The sequence below is a fragment of the Chiroxiphia lanceolata genome, chromosome 6, assembly GCF_009829145.1.
Source record: "Chiroxiphia lanceolata isolate bChiLan1 chromosome 6, bChiLan1.pri, whole genome shotgun sequence".
Taxonomy (NCBI): domain Eukaryota; kingdom Metazoa; phylum Chordata; class Aves; order Passeriformes; family Pipridae; genus Chiroxiphia; species Chiroxiphia lanceolata.
The window spans coordinates 32,658,619-32,680,586 of record NC_045642.1 but is presented as its reverse complement, the minus strand read 5'-3'; the positions used below and the strand labels follow the sequence as shown (position 1 = coordinate 32,680,586).

Sequence of the window (21,968 nt, the reverse complement as noted above, 5' to 3'; positions counted from 1 at the left end):
TCATTGAAATTGTCACTGTCAGTGAAATTAAAATGACTTCTTAACCTGTATTTTTTGACTGTATATTTTGGAATTGTGAATTATTATACTAAACTATCATGTTTTATTGTACGTGGAACACCTAAGCACATAGGAAACCACAATTTTGCTGGCATTAAACATTTTTGTAAACTAAACTGTATTCATGAACAAATTTTTCTGTAAATGTTCTTCATTTCCTATTTTCATTTATATCTACTTTTCAAGTCTGCATCCCTTTTGAAAGTATACTCAGAAATTTATACAAATCAATGATTAGGACCTGGGAAAGGTAACTTTGTTGGCTTCAACAAAGTTACATTTCTTAAGATATGAGAAAACAGTTCTAAATATACACTTCTGCGCTAGTACAGAGAGAAATTCCCTCCTGCCACATATGTAGGCTCCCAGCCTGAATCCAAAATGTAGGTATGCCACCAAATACTTTTATATCCTCCATAATTGCTTTAGAGCCATTGAATAAGATTAGTTCCTGAAAATGAATGATCTTTTGAAACACCAATGGAATTGTTTAAATTTTGCAGCTGTGTCTCTTTATGTCAGGAGGGCAATGTTTTCAGTGTTAACTCATGGGACAAGTCAACTTGAAAAAGCACGTTCAAACTCTCTGTTGGTGTGGGTGAGGAGTTTGCAGCAATTGTCTGTGTAAGGATGAATCAAAATTATTCTCTTCTCAATGTTTCCTTCAGATGAATATGTGCACATATATATATATATAAAATCTTTTGAATTACTCATTGCAGTTATCACATTTCCAGAATGTTATTCTTAGAAACATTGGACTAAGCATTAAAACATAGAAATTGTTTATAACTGGAAATGAATAGGTGGAACAGCATGTGTACCTTACATATACCATCTGCCTCTGCTGTTTTGGTTTGGTTTGGTTTGTTTTTCTCTTTCTTTGTTGAGAACACTTTTGAAACACTTTGTGTGTTTGTGATGTACAGATAAATCTCTCAGGCCTTACTCAAGTACACGTTAGAAAAAACATGATATTTTCTTAAACATCTTTAAATCTCTGTAAGTTCCTTTGCTGCTGCTTTTGTTATTTCACAAACCCACCAATGTATTTCAATATTTAGGAAAGTACATGTAGTCTCTTGGGAGCTGTGACTTCTTATAAACTCAAAAGGAGAATATGTACAGTGATCTCACTGAAAATACAAATAAATACTTAGTCTCCTTTGTGAGAGTGAGGCAGTGGGAGATGCCTCTCAACCATACATAGCTGTTAATACAGACCAAATACTTTGATTACACAGGTGATATGTAAATTAATAGGAGTTCATAAAAGTATTTAAACTAGAACTCTTCAAATAGAAACTTTTTTCAATGTAACTGTAAAATGGGAGATTAGAGTCCTTCTAAATTTATGTTTAAAATGATTTTGGGAGGGGTCCTTAGTTCTCTGATTCTGTATCTCCAGACTATAACTGTTCCTTTACTCTTAACTATGCGCTGATATGGTCAAGAACATCCATTTTATTATGAGATACTTTTTTTGTTAAATTTCTGCTGCATCAACCTTCTACCACAGAATTACTTTTTTCCTTGGATTAATCTCATAGCTGTTTTACAACTGTTAGTCTAATCTTCATTTATTCTCCCTAATTAAGTCCCACACAGTGCTAAGAAATCTTAGTACAAATGATCATTTTTTCCATACTACAACGAGCCCAGCATCTTCCCTGCTTTCTTGTTCCTTTCTTGCTATTGCCTGAGTACCACAAACTACCGGTTCCTCCCTTCTTCCTTACCTCAGACACGCTGTTCAGTACACTGCCCCTCTGTAGTCTCTGCGTTTCCATTAGCCCACTCATTTTCTCTAATTGCTAAAGACCAACTCTTCCTATCTGCTACTATTTGAAGAGTCTGTACAGAAGCATATGAAGTTGCCATTGTGGGTAACCAGAGGTTTGTTTCCCTTAATGTTACCCAGTTGCTTCCTCACTTGGCAAGGCAGTTAGATGTCCCAGGTGTTAAACACCATCTATCAACAGAAAATCCGAAGTATAATTTATAGTCCTTTTAATGTTGGTATAAAGAGACTATGAAGAAGTTGCAGACTAAACAAATGTACATGAAAATCTCAAGGAAACAAAAAGGAAAGAAATAACAACTTGTAAAAGCAAACATGTTTGAAACCAGAATAAATTAAAAGCCCTATAGGGTTATGTGACTTCAAAAGGAAGAAGAAAAAAAATCCCTGTTCTTGTCCTGGATGCCCAAGACAGAATGCATCATGAGCAGTTTTGTGGAATGAACCCTTAGCAATGAATTGGAGAGTTTGGCTACCCATCAGAGGAACTCTGATGGGCTGGAGAAATGGGCTGACAGAACTCTTGTGAGGGTGAACAAAGGTAAATGCAAAGTCCTATACCCAGGATGGAATAACCCCAGGAATAGGGGAATTGAACCTGAGAGCATCTATGAAAAAGAGCACACTGAATTGTGCAAGTTGAACATAAATCAGGAATATGTCCTTGTGATGACAAAGGCTGACTGTGTACTGGCTTTATTACTAAGTGTGGTCTGCAGGTTGATGGAGTTTTTGGCTCACGAGTGCTAAGGAAACCATTGAAGAAAACAGAGTTGCTCAAGTGGGAGGCCACTGAGATGCTTTGGGGATTGGCATGCACGTCATGCCAGGAAGACTGAGGAAAGATAAGGGGATTTTTCAGTTTTAAAATAGAAGGATATGATGGGATTTACTGCTGTCTTCAACTGCTTAATGGTAATAGAGACGATGAGGTAAACACTGTCTCCTCAAAAGTAACAAGTTCTTACAAGGAAAATTCCAGTTATACATATGAAATATTCCACCATTATTTGTTCCCAGAAGGGGTGGTTAAAATTACTGTAGGTTCTTCAGAGTCATCATGAGATTCGATCCTGGAAGCTACTCAGTACATGCTGGACAAGGTTCTGAGCAACCTGATCTTTTGGCTTTGCTTTGAGATGGGACTTGGATCAGATGACTTTCAGAGGTTCCTTCCAACCTAAATTTTTCTCTGATCCTAAAGAATTTTAGAATTCAGTCACTTAGGTTTCATTTGTAGTTAAAATAAAATCCAGTGTTTTAAATCTAGGCACTGACAACCACACATTTTTATTCCTCTTTAATATCTTGCATGTACCAGTCGGGATTTATGTCATGAATTTATCTTAAGAATAAATAATACATGCCTCTTTAGAAATTATTGTATACTGTTGAAATTTTTCAAACATTTTAGTAGTATAGTAGTTTGTTACTTACATTGAAGTTTTCATTTAGTAGCTGAAGTAATTTTGACTTCAGTCTTTGATAAAATTCAAAGAAAAAATGAAGTTTAACAGTGAATAGTTAAATAAAGAGTAGTACTTAAACTTATTTTGTAAAGATGGAACTGCTGACTTCCTAAACATTTGGCACTTTATTGTACCAGCAGTAGAAATTGAGTGACCAGTGTATTACTTTGTTAGATTCAGATGTACCATGGCTTTGTTTGTGCAATAAGATAGCACTCTGAAGTTCTAAAATACATATATTATGGATACTTTAATCACAAGCTATTATACCTCTTATTAAAATCAGCTCATGTTTCTGTTTCTTGCCAGGTAGTTGATGACTAAGTGTTGCTATGGAAAGTCAATTTCTCCTTCTTGTAAAAATTTACCATAATAAAAAGATAATAAGGCATGGAATGCTTCATAGTACTGTTTTAATTTGTACTACTGTCATCATGAGTGCTATTTCTCTTAATCCTTTCTGAAACAGGGGCCTGAATGACATGGAGTTGGATGCTTCATCCATGGAAAAGAGGTTTGCCTTTAAGTTTCTGAAGAAAATTTTAAAATATGTTGATTCTGCTCAAGAGTTTATTGCACATTTGGGTAAGTTGCATATTTTCTTCTGAAAATAATTAGAATTGTCGATATTTAAATATTTGGATTGATATGTTTACATTTGTAGTGAATGCTATATTTATTGCATTTAAAAAACTTAAATCCTGTCTTTTATCTTGCAGATTAAATTCTTGCACATTTGTAACTAGCCAAACAGTTTCTGTTGTTTTATTTTTATTTCAGTAAAACTAAGTTTGCAAGGCTATTTGAAAGGCTATTGTGTTATTCATTATTAGACAGATTCTTATTTGTGTGTCTGCCTTGATTGTATCCTTGCAGAAGCCATTGTAACCAGTGGAAAAAACTGAAAATCTCCCACATGACCAAGAAATAAAATTCTTTGCTAAAGTGAGTGACTTAGTATTTCAAGTAATGTTCATATACATTCCATTATACAGAATATGGAACTTTAGACTGCTTTTCACATAATAGTAATACATATTTTCCATTTTTTTGTGGTAAGTAATCAAATAGTTATCAAACATTTTGAAACATCTTCAAAAATATTTCAATATATTTACTGGATTCAAATATTTTAAAATACTTCAATATATCTCCTTGTGTATGAGAAGGAACATAGAAATTAAAGGCATTTTATTTTTTACATGAAATTAAATACTTTCACTGAATATATAAATTATTTCTGAAATTTTTTACCACAAGAGATCACTGAAGTGCATAACATCACCTAATAATCAGGAAGAAATATTCCTATGCAATATTAGATACAAAACAGATATCTTTGTGTAACTGTTTGTTATTTATGTAACTTTAAATAAAGTTGTAAGACTTGAGTTTTTAATTTAGATGATTTTGTCTCTGAAATGGGAAAATACAACTGTTACAGAACTAAAATTCTTTAAATAAACTTTGACCAATCAGAGTATTGCTGCTGTATTCGCCATTGAACTCTGTAAAAAATGTATTTTGTATCTGTATTTCTTAGGTTCTTTTACCATTAGTTGATCAGTACTTTACAAATCACTGCCTCTACTTCCTGTCTTCTCCATCAAAAACCCTCAGTAGCAGTGGATATGCATCAAATAAGGAGAAGGAAATGGTAGCAAGGTAAGAAAATTAAGAAATATACAGGAAGATTTTATATAGATAACTAAAGGACTTTTCTTAGATTAAAGAGAAAGATAGTCAGAAGTTCAGTTTCTCAGCTGGAAAGTGAATATTTATTCTCTATCAAAATAACAGTGAGTAAATAAAAGTCCTCATTTTAGTATTCTTTAACATATATATATGTATGTATGTATGTATATATAATTAAAGAATTAACTATCTTTAACTACTATATATTTAAGGATATGTAGTTGTGGGCGATAGCATAAAGTATTAATAATTATTCTGTGAGCAATGGAACTACTTAGTTTCTTGTGAGTTTGTGTTCCATTGTTGGTGGCAGTTTCTGGTTGAGAGCTTTTTCCACTCTAGGATCATTTAAATGGTGTCACATTTATTTAATTTTATACATATTAAAAAAATGTTAAAAATACCATGATGCAGCTCTCTAGAGGGAATTACAGATTCAAGAATTGATACAAAATTACTTCTACCCCTGCATAAATATTGCTGGAATTTAATAATTTTTAGTTATCTGTACTGTTTCCAGTTTGGTTTGAGTCAGCCATTTGATGCAAAGTTATTTTAGAGAACTTAATTAAAAAGAGATTTTTGCATTTTAATTTATAATGTGTTGCCTATACAAAAATATGAATTTAATTTTTCCTCAACTAAGATTTAATATTAATATTTAATTGAGCTTTAACTATAACTGTAACTTAATATGTTTTTTGCTGGGTTTTTTCTTCCACTTAAGGTGTGCTGCCAGTTATTTTCTTTGGGAAATTTTGAAATGTAATATTTAAACCTGTTTTACTCTCACGCTTTCTTACTTTACCTGTAGGTTCTCAGATTTTTTTTTCACTTTCCTTCACTACATTGACCAGAGTTAACTATCATTTCCAATGGAAAGTAGATATCAAATTTGAAACTAAAGGTTACTTACATGCTGTTACGTAAGATCAGGCCTAGCACTCAACGTCCTAGATTCCAGTCTTCAGTTTATCTTTCAACATATTTTTGCATTTCTCTAAATTATTATTACTCTTTTGTTTCCACCTTCTGTGTAGGTGGTAGTCCTTATATAGCAGTTACCTGTAAGGATGAGTGTTAAGTCCCTAAGATTATGTTTTACTGAGCTCTCATGTATATTACATACAAACGTGCATTTCCCAGTAGCTGGGAAAGTCATCTCAGGTTCAGGAGGATGGAAGTAGCATTTAAGTTTCATGCCTCCTCTCTGAATGTTCCTGTTACTTCCTTAAAGTCAGTCAGGTCAGCATAATGAATCTAGAAGGATGTTTATAGGGCTATACAAAGTGACTTTACCAAGGCACATGAAGAGGTTAGGTGTCTAGCATACGTCTGCTAATATCATTTCAGAAATATCTTATAATTCTTTGTGCATTCTTCATTGAGAAAAGTGACTATCTGCTATTTTCATCTTATAGGAAGTATAGTATTTCCTTACTATTGTGAAGATAACAGTAACAATCTGTGGTTAGTAAGAGACCATACCAATTCCTAAGGTATATGCTTCATTTTGTTATGTCCTAATTCCATTTGTAAAGTATAGCACAAATGATATACAAGTCTGCCTAGCTGTCTTTGTTAAAGTAGCCCCTTTAGAGAGCTGCTGATTTATTCTCTAAATTATTCTACTATTTTGACAGATAGGTTAGATATGCAAGTTTCTGATATACTTGCCAGAAACTCTTCTAGTCTGTATATATTTCTGGATTCATCTTATCATCATCAGAGGGTAAACACAGATTAATTTCTTTATTTACAAAGAATATCTTTGCAAATTATTTTAAATTGTATGAAGATTTTTAACATTCACTTCCTGTAGAATGCCAAGTGAAACACTAAAATATTTCTCATTTTTCTTGTTCTTACAAAAAAAAAAATTCTTATTCAGAAGTATTAGCCATAAAGAATGACTCAACCATATAGTGTGCAATTGTTGGAAACCACTGTAATCAAAAGAAAGTTTCACATTTCAAGTCATCTCTGAAGTAGTGAAGCTTAGAAAATGAGAGACCTCAGAAGATTAAAAACGTTATTCTGCTTAATGCAGTTGATTGTTATCATGTATAACTCAAAATACACTTTCCAGGATTTTCCTATGTTGTGATTTCTTTTTCATATTCCTAATACTCTTTACCTCATATTCTAAATAAATCTTTAACCTTTGTCTTGTCTTCTCTCACTCTCTCCGGTTTTTTAATTCTTTAGCCTGTTCTGCAAGCTAGCTGCTCTTGTTAGACATAGGATCTCACTTTTGGTAAGTTGTAAGAAAGATCTTGATAAAGTTCAAAATATAAAGAATGTATAACCGTTGTTTCTAACATACCTGAAATTTTTCACAAATATAGGCAAAATTCTATAACATGGTGCATAAACTTCTAGTGTAACTAGCGACTGCATTGAACATGGCTCTTCTATTAAGCTAACACTTAATAAAATATGTAAACTGTTGAAGCAACAAGAAGTGACAGGTTCTAGTATTGTTCTCATAGTATCTCTTTCTAACCAGGTAGTGATTCTGCCACAATGGTGAACTGCCTGCACATCTTAGCTCAGTCTCTTGACACACGGTAAGTTTGCAACATTTGTACCAACTACAAACTACAAAGGCATTGTAGAGCTTTTCAGAAGCAGTTGGGTCATTTCTGTATTTTTTTAATTCTTTATTTATAATAAATTATATTAGCAGCATCAGTAATTCAGATATTGTCTGTCATATTAGCAGATTTTGTCTGAAGTGTTTCAACTATATTTTTCTGTTCAATGCCTGTCATTAAAACATTGAAAACTCTTGTCCCTGTTTCCAAGGACATTTGAAGACTTCTAGGAGATATAAATGACACAAACTTTGGAACTGCAAGTATTGATACCCACAGATATTGAAAGAGTTTAGTGCGTAGTGGAAAATTTGTCATTAGAAGCACGCAGTGTATTGATATATGAGCATAGTTACATTTGCTAACTTACTGTTTATCATTGAAATGATTATGAAGATTAAGACAGAAGCCAGAATAGTTTTCTAATTTGAGTTGATTTCTGGCCTGGTTATGTTACATAGCAGCCTGACAACGAACTTATTGTGAATAACAGCACTAGAAGCTTCATTAAGGAGTTGGAGAAGAGTGCAAAAAAATTAAGGAATGGGACAGTGACGCTGGTATTGCAGTTGCATTTTCTAGATTTAAGGTACTTTGAAGTATCTTGACTTACATACCTAGTTACTGGGGCTCCCATAAAAATGTAGAGATTAAGAGTTGGGGGGTTTTGAGCACATTTTATGGAGGAGCTTTCTCACCACTTATGATATTTACTGAGAAGGCATTATCTTGTTTGAAAGCAGATCACAAAAACTGGAAAGCCAAGACTGTGGAATCAAGGTCTTTGTTGTTATTATTTTGTATTAAGTAGCCAAAGCTAATTGTTGCTTATACCACTATGCAAATGTAAGTGCCCTTCTCTGTTCATAATGTAAAGGTAATTGATACCGTGTGTGTATCTTCAAAGACTGATAGAATGTAACTAACGTATGTACAGCTCTTTACAACTGCTGAAGTTCAATGCAATATTTTTTCCCTTATTATGTTTCAGAACTGTTATGAAATCAGGATCTGAACTTGTTAAAGCAGGCTTGCGTGCCTTTTTTGAAAATGCTGCTGAAGACTTGGAAAAAACTTCAGAAAATCTTAAACTTGGAAAATTTACTCATTCACGAACACAAATCAAGGGTGTTTCACAAAACATCAATTATACTACAGTAGCATTGTTACCAATCTTGACATCATTTTTTGAACACATTTCACAATATCAGTTTGGAATCGATTTACTTTGTAAGTACTTTATTTTTTAAAAAAGTTTATTGTGTTATAATGGTACAAATGCTTTTTAGTAATGCTGCATAGATTCAAAGGATGAAATTCCGTTTTCAGTAACATGCACATTTCCAGCATTAAATCTGAAATCACCTGCATACTATCTTATTTCTAGTGCATGTGTAAAAATAATATTCAATAAGTTTCAAGTTAATTATGTACAATATTTCTTCAAACATTGAGAGAGAAATTAAAATATCCCCTTAAGTGCTGTCTTACCAACTGTGTGGATGAAACTAATTTTCTATAGAAAATTCTTATTTCATTAAGGGAGACATCTTGCTATTAATTCCCTATGGGTTTTCTCCTTACATGTGAAAACTACTGTAGGTCTTCAAATATAAGTTTTCCCTCTTTTTAGCATCATTTAGTTTAAAAATACTGAAATGACTCCTTGAAATTTAGTAATATGCTGAATGGTCTTATGCTCTAATGTCTCTAATTATCTTCCAGAATTTTATATATATTTGGGTCATAATTAAAAGGTGGATAACCATGAAAATACTTTCTTTAAAAGTATGGTGAAACTTTAGATCACGTACCTAAAGGTTAGACACACACAGTGATGTGGTTTAGCTTAAAATTGTACTCTGTGAGTGTGATAACCTGCAATTATCTTATTAGCAAGTATGTGTTGTCCTCTTGGGACGTCTGATAATCTGTTAGGTTGTGGAATAAATGTAGATGACAAAATAGGTATTAGAGAAATTAAAGATAAGTAATACCATGTAGAGTATCTATAGCCAGAAAGTTCAGTGATACATATGTTAAAAGTTTAGATGCTTTTAAACGGATCACATAAAATAGATGTTTGATATTTGAAAAGTAATCTTTAGCTGAATAAATACTGACAATATACTTCTTATTTTCCTCTAGTGGGTGATGTACAAGTTTCATGTTACAGAATTCTTTGTAGCCTGTATTCTCTTGGGACTGGAAAGAACATCTATGTTGAAAGGTATTACATGTAACACTCAGCATGTAAAATTTTCTCTTCTTTAGGAGTGTGTTACTTAGGTAATAAAGCAGTTTGGATGAAAGGTGAATTTGAAACAATGAGAGATATTTAAAATACACTTTATCTTGAAAGTAGTTGCCTATACTTTAGCATTCAATTCCACCAAAAAAAAATCAAAACTAAATAAAAACAAATAACTCATCCTGCATATGTCAGTGTATCTGCAGAGAGTTTATTTTTCCCATGGGAAAAGCTAAATTTTTCCATGGGTTGCAATTAAGTTTGTCTACTGCATGTTGCTGTGGAATGTAGGCTGAGTACTAAGTAGACTGCATGTGTTTTACACCTACGTGTATACAGAGTTCTCAAATGTTGTCCTGAGCATAAAATCCTGAGCACATGTAGATTATTCTGACAACATTTAACTCTATGAATGAAACCATTAGTTAGTAGCATTTAAAAAAGACTAGGGTCTGCAATTCCTTTAAGAATCTAGTTGCTGTACTATCTTCCAAGCCCTGGATTTTAGATCCTCTTCCATTAAAAAGGGACCAAGTCCATATCTGTCAGTTCAGAAAAGAGAACCCTATCATAAGACAGGAACTAAGATAAGGATAACCTATCCTTATGCTTGTGAAAGTTGTAGGTTAGGCAATTTTCATGACCTTTCTTATGATGAAAAGTTTAAGATCCACAGAGAGAGAGACAGACTAAACTGGAGGAAGTACAAGTAGTCTGGTTAGGAGAGGCTTTGCCTAGTTCGAAGAATGCTGGTCTCCAATTCTTTCCTTCCAAAGTTTATTTAAAATTCTTTCATGCAAAATGCAAGAGCAGTCTGGTAGATAGATCTTTCCTCCCACTCTGCATGCATGCACATATGTGCACAAGCTCATTCTTTTGTACTTCCTTATTCAGGCATTTATGCATCCATCACTAAATCAATAAGCTATACTCTCTTTCATCTCTTTTTGGGCTTGAAGATCTTAAATACTCCTTTACACAGATCTGATAGGAAAAATGAGAAGTGCCTTACCCTTTATCTAACCAGTAGTCAGGGTCTTCTCACAGGAAATGAAACGTGACTGTGTTTGAGCTGCCTTTCAATAAAAAGTGCTCACAGCACAAGCCTCCGCTTGATTAGCAAAAGCTATAAGCATTAGACCTTTTACATTGATTCTAGCAGCATCACCTTTGCCTACTGCAGTTGTCTTCTTAGACTGGAAGAGCGATCAGATTAGATATATTCAAGGAATTGATTTGGTCTCTTAAGTCTGTGTGAAAGGTTTTCAAATGTGGATTTCATTTAATTTGTTTTTAACAAGTCTCAAGCTCTTAAACTACAGTTGTAGACATTACTGCAAAAATTAATCCTATCTTGGCTAGAACCAGAACTGGTGGAGGTGGGGTGTTTTTTTAATTGTGTTTCTTATACCACTGTGATTTCCAGTAGTTTTTTTCATTTGAGAAATGCAATTTTTCAAAGTTGTCAAATAGTTCCCAATGTATTAAAAAGACAAAATAAACCATCAGTAAGCATTACTATTTCTTTTTTATTGTGCATGCTAGACACTGATAGCCTAGTGAAAGACTTTTTCTCTCAGATGACTTTTAATATCTCTCGTATACAGGCAGCGTCCCGCACTTGGTGAGTGTTTGGCATCTCTTGCAGCAGCCATTCCAGTAGCATTCCTTGAACCTTCTCTCAACCATTACAACCCACTGTCTGTTTTCAACACAAAAAGTGCAAGAGAAAGAGCAAGTAAGTACTGTTTCTCAAAAAAAAAAAAAAAAAGCTGTTTACTCCTCTCCAACTAAGTAACAGAAGTTGCATGATGAAAATAATCCAAACATATGCCTCAATAGAGAACTCCTACTATTGCTGTTTCATTACTCATCATTTTAGCCTTCTCTATTTTGTTGGAACTGTCAACATTTTTCCCTTTCTCCTAATATTTCTAGATATTTTCCTGAACATGATGTTTGAATACTTTTCTAAAGGTGCATACTGTAATATTTGAAGCTTAGTTAGAGAACATATATATGTTACAATATTTTTTGGCAAATATACAATTGCGTACATGTAGCAAATTTCTATGTTTTTTGTTGTCTTACCAGTAATCTAAAACAGTTTTGTCTAGGGAACTCCTGGCAGAATAAGACTTTGATTCCATGAAACCTTAATCAAACAGGGACCTTGACAGGTTGGAGAGATGAGCAGAGAAGAAATGTCTGAAGTTCAACAAAAGTAAATGCAGGGTCCTACACCTGAGGAAGAATAACTCCATGCAGCAGTACCTGCTGGAAAGCAGCTTTACAGAGAAGGGCTTGGGGGTCCTGGTGGGCAACAAGCTGTCCAGGAGCCAGGAGTGTGTCCTTGTGGCCAAGAAGGCCAATGGTATCCTGGGGTGCATTAGGAAGAGGCACTGCCAGCAGGTCAAGGTAGGTGATCTTGCCCTTCTACTCAGCCTGGTGAGGCCTCACCTGGAGTGCTGTGTCCATTTCTGGGCATCTCAGTATAAGAGAGACATGGAGCTCCTGGAGCGGATCCAATAGAGGGCTACAAAGATGACTGAGGGACTGGAGAACCTCTCTTATGAAGAAAGGCTGAGGGAGCTGGACCTGTTCAGCATCAAGAAGGGATGACTGAGAGGGGACCTCATCAACGTATATGAGTCTCTGAAAGGAGGGTGACAAGGAGATGGAGCCAGGCTCTTCTCAGAGGTGTCAAGCAATAGGACAAGAGGCAACAGGCAGAAAATGATGCACAGGAAGTTCCATCTCAATATAAGGAAGAACTTCTTTATTGTGCAGGTGACCACACACTGGAACAGATTGCCCAGAGAGGTTGTGGTGTCTCCCTCACTGGGGATATTGAAGAACCATCGCAGCTTGAGCCTGTGCAATGTGCTCTAGGATGACCCTGCTTGAGGAGGGAGGTTGGGCCAAATCATAGAATCATAGAATATGCTGAGTTGGAAGTGACCCATTAAGATCATTGCGTCTAACTTCCAGACTTGCACCGGGCATCGCAAGAGTCACACCATGTGCCTGAGAGGATTGTCCAAACGTTTCTTGAACTCAGGCAGCAGGCCGGGTGCTGTGACCACTTCCCTGTGGAGCCTGTTCCAGTGCCCAACCACCCTCTGGGTGAAAAACCTTTTCCTGATACCTAATCTAAACCTCCCCTGACTCAGCTTCATGCCATTTCCTTGAGTCCTGTCACTGGTCATGAGAGTGAAGAGATCAGTACTTGTCCCTCCTCTTCCCCTCACAAGGAAGTTTTAGACTGCAATAAGGTCTCCCCTCAGCCTCCTCTTCTCCAGACTGAAAAGACCAAGTGACCTCAAGCACTCATACGGCTTCCCCTTCAGACCCTTCACCATCCTCATGGCCCTCCTTTGGATGCTCTCTAATAGGTTAATGCCTTTTTTATACTGTGGTGCCCAAAACTGCACACAATATTCAAGGTGAGGCCGCACCAGTGCAGAGCAGAGCAGGACAATCCCCTCCCTCGACGGGTTGGTGATGCTTTGCCTGATGCCCCCCAGGACACAGTTGGCCCTCCTGGCTGCCAGGGCATTGCTGACTCACGTTCAACTTGCCATTAACCAGGACCCCAAGTCCGTTCCTGTAGCAGTGCCTCTCATTCCCTGGTCTGTATGCAACCTCAGTGCAGTCCCTTCTAGCCTTACCCTTTCTGTGATTCTGTTGAAAGGAGCATGAGTCCTTCTACATCGATTTTCTTCACTTGCTTCTCTCCCAATTTACTCTTGATGGACTCCTATCTTAAAGTATTTCAGTATTTTCCTGGTTGATCCACATGAGAGTCATTACCTGCCAAATCATTGTACCTTTAAACAAACAAACAAGAAACAAAAGGGTAGGTAGACAGATTACATATGCCTCAAGTTTTTCCAGATAACAGCAGTTATGAAAAAGCTTCTGCTAATCCTTCCTCCCTGTCAGCTCTGCTTTATAGAAACAGCACTGGTGGAAGAAGAGTTTTGCTTGAGGGACTGGCATTAAATTATGATGGGTTGTTAATTGCTGAATAAGCATCCTTCCGTTTTTAATACAAGCATCTGACAACTGGAATTCTTTCCTGACATTTTTGTTGGGAGACAGATGTGCAGAGTTCATAAACTAGGTACAGTTAAATTTTAACCCCACCCATAATTTTAAGCTGGTTGTTTCCTTTTCCCTGAGGTGGATTTAATCTTTGGCAAATAAGTGTAAAAGTTGTGAATGATTATGGAAATATTGGCCAGAATTGATTGAATATTAATATAATCTTTCTGTTCTGCACTTTTAGCTGCACTGCTCACCAGATAATTGCAGGACACATTATGGTAAAGCCATCGCTTTATGGCAGATATTGTTTACATCATTGCTATATGTACATCATCAGAAAGACATAATTTATGAAAGGAGATACCCATGCATACCCCAAAGTCTTACTACAGATATACCTGCCCAAGACGGTGAAGGAAAAAAACCTGAGTGACAATGTTACTTGTATTTTAAATATAGGGTTTAAACATAGGTGTCCTCTTTTATTTTGCTAATTATTCTTTTGTTTTTCTACCCTTACTTGCAGTTTTAGGTATGCCTGATACAGTAGAAGAGATGTGTCCAGAGATCCCTCAGCTGGATGGACTTATAAAGGAAATTAATGATTTAGCAGAGTCTGGAGCAAGGTATACTGAAATGCCTCATGTCATTGAGGTTATCTTACCCATGCTATGCAACTATTTATCCTACTGGTGGGAAAGAGGGTCTGAGAGTGTTCCTCAAAGTGGTGGGCCTTGCTGTACAATGATAACGTCTGAGCATCTGAGCATCGTTCTTGGGAACATTCTAAAAATCATTAACAACAATCTGGGAATAGATGAAGCATCTTGGATGAAAAGAATTGCAGGTACTGTAAACATTTTTTGAAGAGTGATTTTTACTAATAATATTTAATTACCTTTTTATACTTTATCTTATTGCCCAGTGATATAATAGCACTAAGTTGTAATAAAACCATCATAAAAGACAGATAAACAAAAGATAAGTAACAATTTATTTTTTTATTATTCATTTTATACATGCAGTGTAGCATCACTTTAAGTAGAGAGCTTTCTATACACCATAACAGATTTTGAAAATACATATCTCCTCTATGCACTGTATAAGAGCCTTAGAATTTATTTTGGAGTTGTCAGTTTTGCTGATTTTCAAGACACCTAAGAAGTGAGTTTTACGGTAGAGGGTATAAGTCCTGTGAATTCTGTTCATGAAATATCAGGACAAAATGCAAAGAAATTGTAAATGGTGAAATAATTTCAAGAGTAACCCAAGTTCAAAATTAGTTGGTTTACCTGAATAAATGTGTGATCTATTAAATGAGCTGAAAGTTTTCTCAAAATGTCCTACAGGATTTAGAATCTAGCTAGATAAAGAAATTTACTGTATCTAAATTTTATCATTCATATTAACCAGTGTAAATATGTACTATGCAATAATGTGGTTTGAAAAAACTTATGTAAAGGTAATAATTTACTGCTAAATTTGATTGCCCAGTACCCATTGGTACTTGACTTTGGTATTATTTTAAATTCTGGAAGATCCTTAATAAAAATAAGAATTCCATTAAAATTTAGTAAGAAGTTTGCTGCTTAATTGTAGAGAACATTTGTTGCAGTTTTGACATAGGGTACAAAAAACCCACACCCACGCACACAAAAATCCAAAAAAAAAGTATTTTTCTGAGGACTTTGCGTCTCAACCTCTACTTTGCTTAGGTTCTTAGAGACATGTGACTTGCAAAGACCATAATAGTTTAATTTACATAACACTGAAATACTTATCCAAATCCACAGTGGTTCAGTCTTTCAATACAAACAGTTTTTACAAAGCTACATTCACAGTTTTATTAGGAATTTTATGATGCAGAAATATATGAAGCTCTTTAACCTTTATCATTTCTAGAACTTCAGAGTTCATATTAATATGATGAAAAACAACACTAATAGTGCATTAATCATAGTATTATCTATATTTTCACATATAGTTTATGCTCAACCCATCATCAGCAAAGCCAGACCTGATCTGCTCAGATCTCACTTTATTCCAACACTGGATAAATTGAAGAAGAAAGCTATAAAGATAGCGATGGAAGAGGAGCAGTTGAAAGCAGATAGTAAAACTGACACCCAAGAAGCTGAGCTACTCATTCTTGATGAATTTGCTGTACTTTGTAGAGACCTTTATGCCTTCTATCCAATGTTGATACGTTATGTAGACAACAACAGGTAAATAAAAATTAATAATTGAACTCATATGTATTAGTTAATATACTGGAGTCTATGATTAGACATTCAGAACACCATTTAATGTTATGCTGAGAATCAGATCCTGAGTATTTTAAGATTCCTCACTTAAACAACGCTGTACCTTGAATTCACACCTTTTGCTCACATGTATGACTTATTTGGTTGTATTGTAACTGGACTAATACTACTGAGAACACATATCCTGACCAAACCTATACATCCTGCTCCAGCCCAGTGACATTACTAATTGCTTTTCAAAAACAAAAAAAATGGCTAAAACCCTTACCTGTTAATGAAGGGACAAAAAAATATTTTGCCTCCATTGAATGATTCTCTTTGTAGATAATAACATGTAGTTGTTATTCTTTTGCGTTTTTTTTGTTTATTTTGTTTTTTCATTTCTTTTTAAGATGAAAATAAAAAGTATTTGAATGACATTGTACTTTCCATTTCCTTTGTCCCAGAACATGATCCCAAGGTGCTCCTCAGAAGAGCGTCTGAAGTATTTATAGTATCTCAGCATCTACAGTATCTTATCCTATCCTTAACAACATTGTTCTTCTGTACACAGTCATTGTCCCCTTTTGTTTTTTTGGTGTTAGTACAATTTGAGCTGGTTAGAAGCATTTCATTGCTTCTATTTCATTGCATGTATAATCCTTTAGGCTGTGAACAAATTTACACTGAGAATTGTTCTCTTTTTCTAGATGAACTCAGTACTATGTCAGATCTTGTTGGGAAGGAAACAGTTCAAATATTTTAAAACCCACAGATTTAACTTGGCTGTGGAGAAATCCAACTAGAAAGATAAAGTTAATGAACATAAACTGTAACATAGTATTTTAGAATAGCAGACTATTTCCACGTCTGCTGTCAGGTGCCCACTTTATGTATGGTCATATCAATACAATTTTATTTAGAGACATTTAAGAGGGCTGCATCTGTTAGTTCATTTGCACAAGTTTTCTGAGCATCCTCATGCAGACACACTCGGACTGAAGTTGTATTAGTTCCTGGATTACAAAAATAAACCAATTGAAGAATCTTACAACTCTATCCACTCATTCATTTCCCTGTAATCTTCCTTCTCTCCTTGTTACAGTGCTCTCTGTGATCAACACAGTTTTGATATCAAAGTTTTATTAGGAAGGAAAAAAATACAATAGCAAGGTCTGGATTTTAGTCTGGTTAACAGAACAGACACAAAAACATGTGTTGGCACCATGGGGAGGGGGAGTAGGCAGAAATAAATACCCAAGAATTAGGACTTTTGCTGGAGATGAATTAAACTGCCATGAAAGATTGCCTCTCTAAGTATGGTCATGACAATCTAAAGAGATTTTCATTGAATTCCAAGAATGTAACCTGATCTATTAAATAGAGATTATTATATTAAAATGTCTTATTTTAAACTTCTCTTATTTTTGTAATTAGAGCCAACTGGCTAAAGAAACCAGATGCAGATTCCGATGAACTCTTTCGAATGGTAGCTGAAGTTTTTATCCTGTGGTGTAAATCACATGTAAGATAAGATATACATTTTTTCTTTCATTTAATCTTATCTTTACTTATAAAGGTGGTACATGTGGATGAACTAAATCTCTGATGATTTATTTTTGTCTTTAGAATTTCAAAAGAGAAGAACAAAATTTTGTGATTCAGAATGAAATCAACAATTTGGCATTTTTAACAGGAGACACCAAGAGCAAGATGTCTAAAGTAAGTTAATAAAAATTTATGGATCAGGTAAATTTTCACTATGTGTTTAGTATGTTGCAAGAAGGCTCTGAAAATCTACTCAGATTGCAGCTGCTGTTCTAGTAAAAGAAAAGAAAAATAGTTTTGCTTCTTGATGACAGATGTGACAACTACTATGCAAAATATAGTCTATGTACTTTAGAGTTACTTATTAAATGTTTGCTAATATTCAAACACACAAGATTTAATTAAAAGTCTTGATTTGAGAAATTACACATATAAGAGAATATGGCTTGTATTATAAAATATGGGTTGTTGATCTTTTAGGAAAAAAAAGGTAGACTATTTTATAAAAGCAAGTGAAAAAACATTGGTTGCCTCATCATTTTCCTGTGAATGTCATGTTGTTCTGTCAGCTTTGATGGATGACTGATTTCTTTGCAAATATCCCTTTATTTATACATATAGTGTGCCATGTGTACACCGGTTTTCTTGTTTTTTATTACTTAACACATTAATGTCTCTTTTGCTAATTTTCAATCTGACGAGAGGCTGATACTATGGCTTTAAAGTATGTTTGTTACGTGTTTAATAGACAAAATTCATGGTGTCAAGGTAAAACATGCTGCTTTGACATTAGCTGAAGAAATTGCCTTACTGAACTAAAGCTAGATGAAGTCTAATTCCAAATTAGTGTAAGTAAGTGTAGCGAAGGAACCTTTTCTTTTATTCATATTTATAATGTGTTTGGAGTAATTTTGAAAGTGTACCAGAGAAGTAGTGTTTAAAGTTTTTTATTTCAATGTGTTTTGGTTGTCTGTTACTAAGCTCCTGTAAATTCAACTTTAGAAAATAGAGGGGCAGATAAAATGTGCCCTTATATTTCATAAGTTTCTTTAAAAAGGTTTGTTTGGGGTTTTTTTATTATTTTTTTTTAAGTTTTGAAACCAGACCAAGCCAATCGCTGATATTGGAAATTTTACATGCAAAACTAGCAGATTATCTGGTTGTCATTAGTTCATGACTGGCACTAAAAAAAAAAGTCCAACAATATACAGAATTCCTTATTCAGAGAAAAGGAATTTTTTAATGTGTTTTCCTGTTTTCAAGATGCAGATTACAAAATTGTTTGATAGAATTTAAACGTTTGTATCATCCTCATTAGCAGGATAAGTAGTGGGCATAGTCAAGGCTATTTGAGGAGAAATTGCACAATAACCAAGTCTAACATGCAGCTCTGTACTTTTATCATATGGCAATCACTGCACATAGATTTAATATGTGTACTTCAGCATTTATATGTTAGAAATGGCCTGAGAACTAGGCCAATTAGGTGTACTTTTTTTAAAAAAAGATAGATTAGAATCAGGTGATTCATATATATTTAATCTAAATTGTGTCTCACTGTATTAATACAGGCTAATATGATGTAAACAGTGTTATATTTTTGTTGGTCTGGTACAGCAGGAATGAAAAACAAATCTTTACAAAATAAAGAATAGGTAGGCCTCATACTGCTCTGATTTTGAAAAAATCATGGGAATTTAACATCAAGAATCTATAGTACCCAAATTTGATTTTGAGATTATATTTTCAAATGCCTGAAGCATATATTTAAGTTTTAAGGTATACTGTATATGAATACTTGTATGAATATATTTTTACATAACAGAGACGTAGATGCATATATAAATGTGTTTTTCTTCCTATGGGTATATAGTACAGAGAGATTGTGGGCTTTTTTATATGCATATAATTTTTTGTAAGCATACAATGTCAACTTATGGCATTCGAGGACACTGTGCATGGCCCTTGCTAATAAAAGAAGAAATAAAATACTTTATTGTTCATGACTGAATATTTTATTTACATGGTACCATAACTGCAGGCATGATTGCAGAACAGCTGATAATTTAGATAGACATTTGTTTCATGATGACTTAAATACCATGATGAAATGTATGAGTTGTCTTTTAGAAATGTTGTATTGGTTTTCTATAGATGGTTTCTAAGCAGGAAATTTTTAATATTTCATAATATAAAATGTAAGTGCTCTAAAACCAGCACACTCATTAAAGGATAGATTTACATCTGATTTTTTTATTTAAGGCTACATAGTTTAAAATATGAAGAAACATATATATATATATATATATAAAACAAATATATAGAAAGATAATATAATAATATATAATATTATATATAATATTATATATAATATAATATATAACAATAATAATATATAGTAAATATAAGATAGATAGATAGATAGATATAGATATATATAACAAGAAATTCTCTAGGTAACTGAACTTCAGGATTTCTACCACGCTTTGGTACTTATTTATATCCTCAAACAGTGATCAGTAGAGGACATTACATTAGGGAACATTATTTTTATAATTTCTTGCTTTAATATTAACATTCAGCTCAAAAAGCATTATGCTAACAGAATAATTAGCGCTTTCCTCTCTATCACTAGTTTATCTTTATTCATATTATTTTCAGTGTAAACAATTATATGCAGTATTTATCAAGCATGAGAATGTATAGAAAACTGTGAATATGAGCATTAGCTCTTGGCAGTTGGCCCAAGACAGAACAGTTTGAGGTCTCTTAAAGGATTAAGGCCCCATGCTGATCTGAGACTGCTTTATATAACAGAGACTTAGTATTTTTCCTAAGATACAAAATACTGTGATTTTATCAGAGTGTAAGATGTAATATGTCATGTACAGAAGGTTCTATATCTTCACCTGCCACATGAAGAAAAAAAAGAAACAGAGGATGAAGGAGTAGCATTACATCATTTATTGGCAGCTAAAAGCAGTGGTAACAAATGATTCATCATTACAATCAATAAATTGATTAAGTACCCATTGTATTTTGATTATACAATGTTAACTTTTCAATGTAAGCAATGTTAGCTTTTCAAATAAATGTATTAACAGCTGAGAAAGTTTTTTAATTTTTCTTTTCTAAAAATATAGCAGCAGAGTGCTCGGAGGGGAATGGTAAGTTAGAGAACTTCCAGTCTGAGAGAGACTGGTAACTTAGATTACATTGAAATAACAGATTTGTGATAAAAGTGTTGAAATGGAGAATTTAAACACATTCAACTCCACTAATCTGTTATTTTTGACCCCTTCATAGGTTTCTTGATAAAACAACATTTTGGTTAAGAGCCAATGATGTCCTTTTGAGTTTTTCAGTATAAAACACTAAGCTTATACATTCACCTGTACATAATAACTGTGTAATATATATGTGGGCAATTTTTTTGTATAAGTTTTGGAATCTAAATGAATGTGTGGCTAGATATATACCCTCAGTTGCTAAACTCTTGCATATTCTACTGAAGTTCTATTTGACTGGTCCTCATTATTTTTTTTAATCTACTTTTAAGAGCATTTGGATAGACATATTACTATTATAGAATTTCAAGGCAGAGCATTCAAGTTTGTATTATGAAACAACATTGTGGTTTGTGCCCATTTGTGATATGTAATACATATTATTTGCAGATTTACAATAGTTAGAGGATTTCATGTTAGTATTTTCTGCAAGAGTTTTAGATCTCTGAGACTATTTCAATTGCAAAGAATGTATTTCCTTTGGATATACTGAAGTAAAGCATGAGTGGATTATTTTTATAGTCATCTCTAATAAATTAAGTATAATTAACATCTTGTCTTTACTTATCTGCTGAACCATGTCTAGGAGCATCTACATATTTCACACAAGTGAAATTTTAAATTAAAATTCGCTGTTTGTCTGAGTAAGGTATTCAAGATTCTAAGAATCTAAGATTCTAACACTTGATGATTTGTCTTTTGTTTTTCTTGATTTGAAGCCTTTTTTTACTATGTGGTATTAATACAGTAGGCTGCAAAAGATTTTAAAAATACCTAGACTTCAACATTTTAAAGCTTACTCAAGTATCACAAGAAAAGGAAGTTACTATTGGGGCAATGACAGAAGTAGGGGCTTGTGCGTGTTTATAGATTTTTCTGCCTGTTTAAACCCAACAGTTTTCTATAGTATTTTCCTATTCTTGGTAAAGGATTCTTTTGAGTAACATTTTATTTTATTTTACAGTAA

At 33.9% G+C, this 21,968-nt stretch overlaps 1 protein-coding gene across 1 annotated transcript in view; it reads left to right on the top strand.

Moving 5' to 3' along the window:
- Window positions 1-21,968, top strand: part of RYR3 (ryanodine receptor 3) — a 209,575-nt gene that overhangs the window by 142,601 nt on the left and 45,006 nt on the right. The window contains 13 exon segments of the mRNA XM_032689828.1: window positions 3,800-3,915; window positions 4,207-4,226; window positions 4,228-4,275; window positions 4,874-4,995; window positions 7,234-7,286; window positions 7,535-7,595; window positions 8,614-8,852; window positions 9,771-9,852; window positions 11,481-11,611; window positions 14,450-14,770; window positions 15,908-16,148; window positions 17,604-17,691; window positions 17,796-17,888. Of these exon segments, the coding sequence (XP_032545719.1) occupies window positions 3,800-3,915; window positions 4,207-4,226; window positions 4,228-4,275; window positions 4,874-4,995; window positions 7,234-7,286; window positions 7,535-7,595; window positions 8,614-8,852; window positions 9,771-9,852; window positions 11,481-11,611; window positions 14,450-14,770; window positions 15,908-16,148; window positions 17,604-17,691; window positions 17,796-17,888 (1,615 nt within the window).